At 44.0% G+C, this 11212-nt stretch overlaps 1 protein-coding gene across 1 annotated transcript; it reads left to right on the plus strand.

Moving 5' to 3' along the window:
- Positions 1 to 10370: 10370 nt before the first annotated feature.
- LOC111527629 (putative UPF0607 protein) lies at positions 10371 to 11208 on the plus strand (the record flags this gene model as incomplete). The annotated part of the gene is made up of 1 exon (XM_026450524.1): positions 10371 to 11208. A coding segment is annotated over exon 1 (711 nt), but the record flags the coding sequence as incomplete, so codon positions are not given.
- Between the last annotated feature and the right edge of the window lie 4 nt (positions 11209 to 11212).

An 11212-nucleotide genomic window follows, 5' to 3' on the forward strand; every position in this document is an offset into this window, starting at 1 on the left:
TGTGCTTCCTCTCCTGCTTCACTTACCTGTGCTTCCTCTCCTGCTTCCCATCCATCCTCTGTCACACCCTCTCCAGGACAGTCTTGCTATTGCCAGTGTTGCTCCTGGAGATTTCACTGCAGAGCTGGAGAATGGCAGGGCAGGACCAGAACAGATTGTCCAGAGGAAACAGAGAAGAGAACACAGCCCTGAGACCAAGGCCATCTACACAGAAAGGAGCCTGGAAAAAGGAGAGGGAGGAGCTGTAATTTTGGCCAATAATATACCCTAGATCCACACAAAATATAAGAGAATTGGGTGAAAAGAGGCTAAGGGAAGTACTAATGGAAGAGTAAAATAAATCAGACTCGTTTAACAATTTTTTTCAAGAGATGATAGTTAAAGTTTTAAATTCTACTTCCTTTTTAACATTTTAATGCTCAGACTGGGATTTTTTGGAACCAATTTCTATTAAGACTGGACCATGTAGGCCTATCACTTATATAGATGACAAAATTATTTATGTATCCATGCTAATACTATATAAATTTAGATTAGTATAGACCGCAATGTCTAGTAGGTCTTTATTACCTTAAACGTTTTGTTTAGTAAAGTCTCTTTGAACACTACAAAAATAGAAATGCTAAAGAAAAATTCAGAACCACTGGATTAGATAAATCAGCTCCTGTACTACAAAATAAGGCGAGGTGCTCATGTTTTGGAGGTACGTGTTTACTTAACTCACTTATTCACTCAAAGTAGCCATGACTGGCTACTTTAGAGATATCATACTCTCATTTAGTTTTTTTTTTTTAAGGGAACTACAGGTTAAATGCTAGCTTTTCAGTGTGGGCTGAATCTAATCTTTCATCCCCATTTGCTAAATGCTCACTCCATCTTTCATTAGACACAACTTCTTACTGCCTGAGACAATGGCCCTTTTTGCCATGTTTCAGAAGTTTTGCTTTAAGGGGGTTGCATCTTGACAACATTAGTTCCTTACCTCCTTATGTCCTATTAATCTATTTCTTACAGCCCCATTCAAAATTAAATCTTTCATCTTAGTTAAAACACTTTTGATTATCATGGCACCATGAGTAGCTGAAAACAGTTTTTATAAGTACACACTGCGAGTAATATTAAGATGTCTGAAAGTACACAGGTTGGATTTACATTCTTCAAATTCTCACACTGCCAAATGAAATCTGAGAGTCCAGGGAGCCTTCCCAATCAATGTAGGTGGCTGGTGATAATCAGCACAGCTGCTAACAATCAGTGTGGTCATCTCTTCTTAGCAGTCACTGTCATTACCTATTTTAGATTTGATATTTGTGTGATGATGCCCTGCCTCTAGTGAAATTGCCAAGGGCAAAGTCTAACCCAAGTCATTTGACATGTCATCCAAGAAGGCTCAAGAGAACCCGAAAGAGGTCCTTTCTTTGTTTCCTTGCTGTTCTCACTGTCTTCAACGTAGTAGTCAATAATGCAGTGTAAGTATCAGACGTTCTCCCACAGAACCTAAGCTATGTGGATCTCACTCTAATCTCACAGGTATCTGATTGTACTTCTCTGTGAAATTCAATAATGTGTGAACTGGTGGACCGTTGAGTCAAGTTCTTGGTGGATGATATCTTCTTTTACAACATATATTGGCATTCTCACCCAGATTTCATAATTACTCTGAGCATCTTTTTTTATTGTTTGTGGAATGGAGGTAATTATTATCTCAAGGAGCTATTGTGGGGATTAAATTAGAGAGTACCTGTAAAGCACCTAGCACAGCGCATGGGAAATGGCTGTATTTCCCGAAGATATGTCAGCTTTCATGTGCCATGGAGATCCACATCTGGGTGTGAACTCCTTGCCAAAAAGTTATGTTCCTTGAGCAGTATGTTCTTATTCTGATGATCTCTGCATCACTCACAATAGCTGCCATGGCACAGGTAGGTGCCCACAAAAGCTGCTCAATCAATGTTTTCTGTATCCTTGGTGTCTAGTCCAGTACCAGGCACAAAGTTGACCCTTAATACTCTTCCTACCAACCCCATCCATGGGACCCATGCTCAATCTGGAGCTAAAACTTCCCTGGCTACTGCAGAGATTGGATCTCCTGGTCTTCCCAGCCCCATCCTGACCTGGAGAAGAAGTGCAAGGTGGAAGAAAGAGAGAAGGCAAACAGGGGCTCCAGTAGGCAGTCCAGACCACCACCTCTGGCATCCTAACAGTGACGACTGAAGAGTCAACATATGTAAATCACTCTCAAGAGATCAAGCTCACAATAAATTCAAATTGCCTGAAAATTTATACAGTGACAGCAGTTGTTATTTGACTTCAAAGTGACTCAAGGTGCAGGTAAGTGTCCCAAAGCTACTTTACCATTCTATTAATCAAATTATCCAAACCTACTTTGCCACTTTCCACTCTCTTGATAATTGTGGCATTCAGAATTTACTGGATTACATTTTTAGCCTTTCAAAGTTGAGGATCCTTTTAGTAACCACATAAAAGCTATATATCTCTGACCAGAAATTTGTATGCACACATACACACAAAATTGACATGTAATTTCTATTAATTAACAGACCCGCCAAAGCCAACTTTTAGATTCCCATTTCCATGGATCTTGATTTAAGAAACCTAGTGTAGAATACCTCATACCTTCAGCCAGCAATCAAAATAGGCTGATACAATACAAGATGCTGGAGATATAGATTCACATGGATCTTTCAATCTACCTATCTTTGTAATGTGCAACATTACAGCCTGTACAAATGATGTTATGGGAATGTGTGAATAGAGGCATTTCTGTAAAAATTTCCATGAAAATTAAATTTCTGTAAGAGAAAGGATCTTTTGGTGAATGGATCCTCATCAGATTCCCACGTGTACTGCGGCATCTATCTCTCCAGCAAAATGCCAAAGACCTCACAGTAGGAGAACTATCCCTCTACCTCATGGAGAGATTGGTGGGTACTGATGGCCTTAAGAAGTAGACCAAGACCATGAGGGAACGCCTGACCTTCTCAAAAGGAAAAATGTCTTTTTAGAATGCCCTTAGTTAGCTATTCCCAGTAGCAGTATGTCAGTGACCAAAGTGAGCAAAATGCCCATTTTCTTAAAGCATTAAAGATTCTGTAATAAGATATTGCCCTTATCAATCCATCAATTATATTTCACAGTAGCTTAAGCTATTCTATCAGTATATATATGTGTGTGTGTGTGTGTGTGTGTATATGTATATATATTTATATATATGTATTTATGTGTGGGTATGTATATGGATGCATGTATTTATGTGTGTGGGTCTATATACACCAACATACACATACACACATACCATATACATATATGTATATATGTACATATATTTTAAGTAAACTGTATTGAAGTGTAATATATATATATAAATCACAAAAATACTAATTTTTAAAAATGTAAACACCAATTTAAACCCACTCAAATAAAAAAATAGACTATTGTCAGTACCCCAGAAATCACTATTATTTCCTACCTAGCCACCTTCTTTCAGGGAAAGGCCTGGGTGGCTTGTTTTTATAAATGGAAAAATACGTCATGCAGTCTTTTCCACTAGGCTGCTTTTGTCTGACGTTATATTTATGTAATTTATTGGTGTTGAGTGTAGTGGTAGTTCTTTTTCACTTTGATATAGTAATTCATTATATAAATGTATCACTATATATTTATTCTACTATTGATGGACATCTGTATCATTTCCTATTTATCACTTTATGAATGATTCAGCTGTCAATATTTTTGTATATGTCTTTTGGTGAATATATATGCAATATGTTTGAACATATTGCCAGGGATGGACTTGCTGGTTCATCAAGTACATATATTTTTATTCTTATCTCTTAATTATAAATGTTTTTGAGACAGCGAATGTTTTTGCTCTGTCACCTAGGCTGGAGTAACGTAGCACAATCATGGGTCGCTGCAGCCTCTATCTCCCTGGCACAAACAATCCTCCTACCTCAGCCTCCTGAGTAGCTGAGACCATAGGTGTGCACTACCATGCCTGGCTAATTTTTAATTTTTTTTCTAGAGACAGCATCTCCCTTGTTGCTGAGACTGGTCGAAACTTCTGGGCTCAAGCAATCTTCTGTCCTCAGCTTCACAAAGTGTTTGGACTACAGGCATGAGTCGCTGGACCCAGCCACATGTATATTTTAATAGGTGTTGCCAAAAAGTATCCAAAGCAGTTTTACTAATTTATTCTTCTACCATCACTGTATTCTAGCCATCATTGTCTGATATTATTGGTATTTTTGTTTTTGTTGTTGCTTTTATCTTTTTCAGTATTAGTTAATCCACTCGGTCCCGTGCCTCCTTCAGGGCCCCCAACTGGCTGTCTTGAGTCCCCTATCTCTGCCCACACCCTCCTACAGTGTTAGCACCTTTGCGAGAGGTGGCTGGGGCGGGGGGTAGTCAGAGTACATGTCCCTTTTTCATTGGCCGATCTTTCCAAAATTGAGCGTCTTATTTCATTTCTCAATCAGCTCCTGACATTCGTAAAAAACTTCAAAAGGTAGAGGATGGTCCTCAGACACCAATACGAGACCTGGTTAAATTAGCCTTTAAGGTCTATAGCTCCAGAGAGGAGACGGCAGGCTCGCCTTGAACAGAAGGCACAGCTCCTAGCAGCGGCTTTACAGCCCAGTCGTAACCCCAGACCAGAGAGCACACACCCCTCAGACTCCAAAGCTACAAAAGGAGCCTGCCTGCTATAAGTGCGGCAAGGCAGGACACTATGCCAACAGGTGTCCGCAAGGTCCCCGAGTCCCAACGCAGCCTTGCTATAAGTGCAAGGCATCGGGACATTAGGCCAGTGAATGTCCTAACCCTCGTCCACCAGCAACCCCCTGCCCTGCTTGCCAGCAGGGAGGAAACTGGAAGTCTGATTGCCCCACCCTGAGAACAGGTGCCGCGCCTCTACGTGACCCCCTTTCCCAGGATCCTGGGAGCTCCTTCCACCTCCTACATCTGGACGATGACAACTGAAGGTGCCGAGACTCGGGGACCCCCATCACCCTTGCCGAGCCGTGGGTAACTCTCCTGGTAGCAGGTAAGACAATTAATTTTTTAATCAATAGCGAGGCTACCTATTCTGTTTTGCCGTCCTTCTCTGGACCTAGCCTTCCATCCAATATCTCTGTAGTAGGAGTAAGCGGAAAGCCATCCACTCCACAAAAACTCCACTCCTTAATTGCTGCCTGGCCAACAACTACTTTGTGCACTCGTTCCTCATTATACCCTCATACCCTACCCCCTTACTAGGCCGAGAAATCAGTTCAACTTTCCCCCACTCGCCTCAAACTTACTAAATTTTCTTAACTATCTCATACTCCCCAGCCTTGCCAGGACTATCCTTCTGGGTTTTGCCCATATTCCAACAAATGCTTCCATTCCTCATTCCTATACTAATACTGTGCCTTATTTTATGTTGTGTCCCCATTTTGATCAAATTTCTCTATGCCAAGATTCCGTACATCCAAATGCCAACCATGGGCCCCGACCTTAACAACGTCCCTTAACAGCAGGAAGTAGCCAGACAGACCATGGCGCCCCTTATCACTATTATCAATAAAAGGTTGGACTGTTTGGATGAACGGAGGCAAGATGGTGCACTTCCGGGTTCTTCTTCACCAACTTTTTCTGCGTGCGCGAAAATGCAGCCGGCGCCTGGGAAGGTGCAGACCAACCGGGCATGCTCCAGGTGAGGTCAATCTGAAGAGACCAAGATTTACCTGGTCGCCCCTGCGGAACGCCCCCCAACACGCCCGTGCCCCACCTATTGCTCTCCCACTCCTAGAAAAGCCGCTCCGGACGGACGCCAGGCGTGGACTTCCCAGCCCCACTCCTGTCGGGATGTCGGGACTGTATCAGGAACCCCGCCTGAGAGCCCCACCGGGGGACTCTGTCGGCCTCCTTTGCCGGAGGCCGACAGACCTCTCCCTACCCACCTTCTTCCCCTGAAGCTAGGTGACCAAAAATAATTTGCAGTTTTGCTCCTACCCTTGCCTACTCGCTGGTTCTTTTGTGCCCACTCTGCTGGTCTTTAGAAAAAACAAATCACCAGGAGATTTGGTCTCATTCCTTTTATATTACATTTTAAAAGTTTCATAATTCACATATTTAAATTTTTTTCATGTTTACACTTTCAACAAGTATGTATTAAGCACATTATATTAGGTCGTGCTGTGCTAGGTTTGGGGACATAAAAGTGAAGCAAATACTCACACACCCTTCCCATGGAGCTCCTATTCCCAAGTGAACAAGTAGAAGGCAGATCAAAGCCTGGAACAAACCATGTGCAAGTGCCGCACTGGCGAGGCTCTAAAGGGAGCCCAAGGGCAGTCGGGGCACACACTAGGGATGTGCCGCCCTCTAGGAATCAGGGCAGGTTTGATCAAGGACCATCTGATCCCTTGTTTTTCTTTCTTTCCTTTTTCTTTTGTTTTCATTTTTCAACTTTTACTTTAGAGTCAGGAGTACATGCACAGGTTTGCTACAGGGGCATATTGCATGATGCTGAGGTTTGGAATATGAATGAATCTGTCACCCTGACAGTGAGAATAGTGCTCAATAGACAGTTTTATTTCAACCCTTCCCCCCTCCCTCCTTCTTCCTCTTTTATTCCTCAATGTCTATTGTTCCAATTTTTATGTTCATGAATGTTCGTTGTTTAGCTCCCACTTATTAGTGAGAACATGTAATATTTAATTTTCCACTTCTGCATTAGTTTGCTTAGGATAATGGTTTCCAGCTGCATTCACGTTGCTGGAAAGGACATGATTTTGTTCTTTTTCATGGCTGCATAGTATTCCATGGTGTATGTGTACCACAGTTTCTTTATTCAGTCCACTGTTGATTGGCACCTGGGTTGATTCTATGTCTGCTATTGAGAATAGTGCTGTGATGAACATATGTGGGCATGCATCTTTTTAGTAGACTGATTCATTTTCTATGGGCATGCATCAACAGTTGATGTTGGCTATTTATCTTATATCTTGTGAGCACAATAGTTGACAGGCAGAGACAGACAACAATCAAATAAACAAATGTAGAGTAATTAAGGCCACTGATTTTGAAATTGAAGAGTTCTGGGTTTAAATCATGGTTCAGCTTCTTAACAGCCATGTAACTTTGGGCAAGGCACTTAAACTTGTAGAATCCCTGTTTCCTCACCTGTAAAAGGGAAATTTAAAATGTGAGTACTCTGAAGATTAAAGGGGATAACTCAGTGATGCTTAGTATACAATCCCCAGTCCCCAGCATAGAGCCACTATTATTCTTCTTAAAGGTGTTTTGTAACCTAAGAGTGCCCCTATATCATTGAAACACCCTGGTTGGGGTCTTACCTTGAGATAGATCACTGAAGATTTTAGATAGAATTGTCAGAAAATACAGGAAAGTAATATGCCTTGTGACAGGCCCTTGAGACCCAGGGAGAGCTGGTCACCTGAGGTCTTAGGACAGAGCAGAGATGGACAGGTTAGGGACACAGGGCCATAAACATGACCTGGAGCCATGCTAACACGCTGCCTCTGCTAAGCTCTCTGCTACGGTTTGATGTGTGATTAAAAAACCCCTCTGCCTGAGGGTTTCTCAGCTAAACGAGCTCTCCTCATCATTGCATTCTGCCCTGTTTATCCTTGGTTATTGAAACCCATATATGCGTGATGTGCTGAAATAGGTCAACCATGAACACTTTGTCCAGCTAAAATCCAATCTTGCCAGCCAGTGACCCATCTAGGAAGCTTGTGTTCTTCCCCATCTTCTTTTGCATTCTCTCAGAAGCACAAGTATGTCAAAAAGCACTTTCTTGACTGTTAGCAAGAAAATGACTTTCTCGACTTCTAACGGACTGATCATCTACTGTGTTCTGCTGGCAAACTGGAGTTGAAGCACACATGAATGAACGTTTGCCTTAAAACGTCAGTCACTGAAAGACAGCCTTGGAGCTGTGCTGATGACGTGTACCTGGCCCTGCTTGTGTCATTCATGAGGGTTTCCTTGTCCTGATAGAGAAACTGAAACCTCCATGCCAGCCCACATTTGCCCAAAGCAGCAATGGGGATACTCATCACACCATCATGTCCCATCTTACTTTTTTCTTAGTTTAAAAATGATTCAATTTCTACAGGATCATTACTTACTTACAAGGGGAGCAGGGCTAATGCCCTTGAGTTAGTTGTACTGACCCCTCATTAGATGGGCAATGTGTCAGTATTTTCAGCAAACCTTGAATGTGATGAAACATTTGCTAAAATGTCTCCCAGTTTCAGAACAAGCTAACACACTCGGGGCCTCTATTTACAGCAGTTGGGTGGAGTCAGGAGTGGGAACACGTCTCGCACTGTCACCTTGATTAACAATAGCTCTGACCTGTGGGAGGATGGTCAAGTCCTGCCTCCTGTAACATGGGGCAGTGATGGGTCAGGATCATGGCTCCTGCATTTGGGTGAGGCCTTCTCATCACTTTTAGACAAACAAGTGCAGGGCGACCGCAGGCCTCCCCGCTTCCATCAGCATCCTCCCAACTCCCCCTGACGTCCCTCATGAAGCTCCCCACTGATTCGGAGATCCCATCCTGAGGGGCTAAAAGAAACATTCATTAACCCATCTAGAAAGTCATGAATAATTCATGAATTACATTGCATTCATCCATAGTATAACTATCTTCAGAAATTCAGACTTGGTAACCCATTAAAACATCAAAATAATCAAAGATATTTATATCCACAATGAGTTCTTAATAAATGCCCAGTACAGAACAATATAAATTAAGGCAAAAAAGTACAAATTTTGTGCATTGACAGGGGATATGGGGGGAGTATAGCATGTTTGTATGTGATCAAAACTTTTTATCAGCTTCAAATAGTCTATCATAACTATAAATTTTTAAATGTAAGCTCCAGAGTAACCAAAGAGAAAAAAATTACACCAGATACGTCAATGAAATAAAGGAATCAAAGCTTATCAGTACAGAAACTCACCAAACCATAAAGGAAACAATGAAAGAAGAAACAAAAGATCTACAAAACAACCAGAAAATAATTAACAAAATGACAGAAGTAACTTCTTGCCTGTTAATAGTATCTCTGAATATAGATGGTTTCAATTCTCCAATAAAAAGATGTAGAGTGGCTGAATGATTTTTCATACATGTTTCCCTAGACCAGACACCCAAGAGTATGTCCTTCTCTAGGGCATAAGAAAATCTAGAGTTATATTTAGGATATCATAATATGTGGGGAAGAGTGGACCGAGCTGGCATGCTCACAATGACCAAATTATGTTGGTCATATTTTAATCCAATACATTGATCCACTATTAACTTGTAAATAAATAAAGTACTTGCTTTCCAGACACATTCCAGGAAGACCAGAGAAATTGACTTTTATTGATATGGAATAATCCACTGGCAAATTTCTTTTAGGATAGACCAAAGCTGATCTGGAACATAATCTTTACATAGCTGGATCCTTCCCATCAGACGAGAAAGAATATCTGGGGTGAAAGGCTCCATTAGAAGAGCAATGTGGGATGGTGCTGTGCTAATTGGTAGTCCCTGCCCTACATCTTTGTAGAGGACTGAAGCCCAGAGTGGGCCATGGTCAACTTATATATTGAAGCGAAGGCCTCCTTCTAGGTGTGCATGTGCTTATTACAGATATACCATGGTGCGAAGTACCCCAGGACTACAGGAAAAAATAAGAATACATGCTGTATCCATGATCATGAGGTACACAGGCCAGAGTGCAGCTGTGGAATCACACAGCTCGGGTTCAAAGCCTGGCTGGGCCATGACCACCTGAATGATCTGAAGAATGGTCTCAGGCAAATTTGTAAAAAGAAGTGGAGATCCTGGTTGCCATGGGGGTATGTGGTAAGAGGCAGCATCCAGTCAGGTCAGGGCACCGTGTCCTCTCCTTGAAAACCTGCGCAGTGAGGCTGGTGGCCCTCAAGGCCACAGGGGCCATGGAGAAGGTGGGCCTGGCTCCAGGCGGCACAGAGGCACTGGAGAAGTCCCGGGGGGAGCCTGGCGGGATCTGGCTGGTCCTGCGCTCTGCTTCCAGGTTCTGGCGCTGTAAACCGGGGTATAGGGCCAAGACAGGGCCACTGGGTGTCAACCAGTGCCTGGGTCAGGCACCAGGCAGGAAGGACTCTGGCAGATCAGCCCCACCATGCCCATAGCCCCACAGGGGGCCCATCCAGGGCCACACACCTGCCCCCAGGAGCAGGATGTCCCTCAGGCTAGAGAGTCCAGCTGGACCGGTGGAGGGGCCTCATCCTTTGCCCTTTGACTCCTCTTGTAGGCGCCCTCACTGGGCACCTGCACACACCTCCACACCCTGGCTCTTTCACCAGTCCCAATGTGATGTCATAAGCTCCCAGGTGCCCAGTGCGCAGCCGGCCACAGAGAAGTGGGTGACTTAGGAGTATCCTCTCCGCTTCTGACCCCTGGTTTCATCCGCGCACAACTTGCTCAAAATGGGCAACTCACTAGGCATATTTTGTTCCTGGTTCCGCCGCAGGTTCCGGCCACGCCATCAGCAACCTGCTCCTCTAAGGGCATTGTGTCCCTGGTCCGAGCGCAGGTCCTGGCCACGCATTTGGCATCGTGGACGTCTTGTCTGTGAGGGCTTCCCAGCTGGCTGGGCTCACCCCGCGGCTCCTGCACCTGTGCCTGCCCCTGGAAACCTGGGCTGTTCCCGATTCCTTTTCAACCCTCAGCAACATCCTGGGCCTTCTTTTCCAGCCAGGTGGGATGGTGCCCCTATGAGGCTGTGTCTTCTCCCTCGGAACAGGGGCACCCCACTGAGGGTCCCGCCTCCTGTGGTCTGGAGCCCCCCCTCAAGGAAGAAACCTGTGCTGTCGGCTCGCAACTCCAGGATGTTTGGACACCCCAGCCCCGTGAGGATCCCTCCTCTCAGAGGCAAGTTTAACCTCCAACTGCCTTTATTAGATAAGCGGGTGATCCCAGCCAGGATCCCGAAGATAGAAGAAGAGCCCGAAGAACCAATGGAAGTGGATCAGGTAGAGACCCAGGAGGACAATAAAAGGGGCCCCTGTAGCAATGGGGAAGCAGCCTCCACCTCTAGGCCCCTGGAGACTCAGAGAAACCTCACTTCCTCCGGGTGCAGTCCCAGGCCCTTGGAGGGAAATGTCCACCTCAAGAGCGTGACAAAAAAGAACCAGAATGAGA

Source organism: Piliocolobus tephrosceles, unplaced genomic scaffold, assembly GCF_002776525.5.
Source record: "Piliocolobus tephrosceles isolate RC106 unplaced genomic scaffold, ASM277652v3 unscaffolded_21542, whole genome shotgun sequence".
Lineage (NCBI taxonomy): Eukaryota > Metazoa > Chordata > Mammalia > Primates > Cercopithecidae > Piliocolobus > Piliocolobus tephrosceles.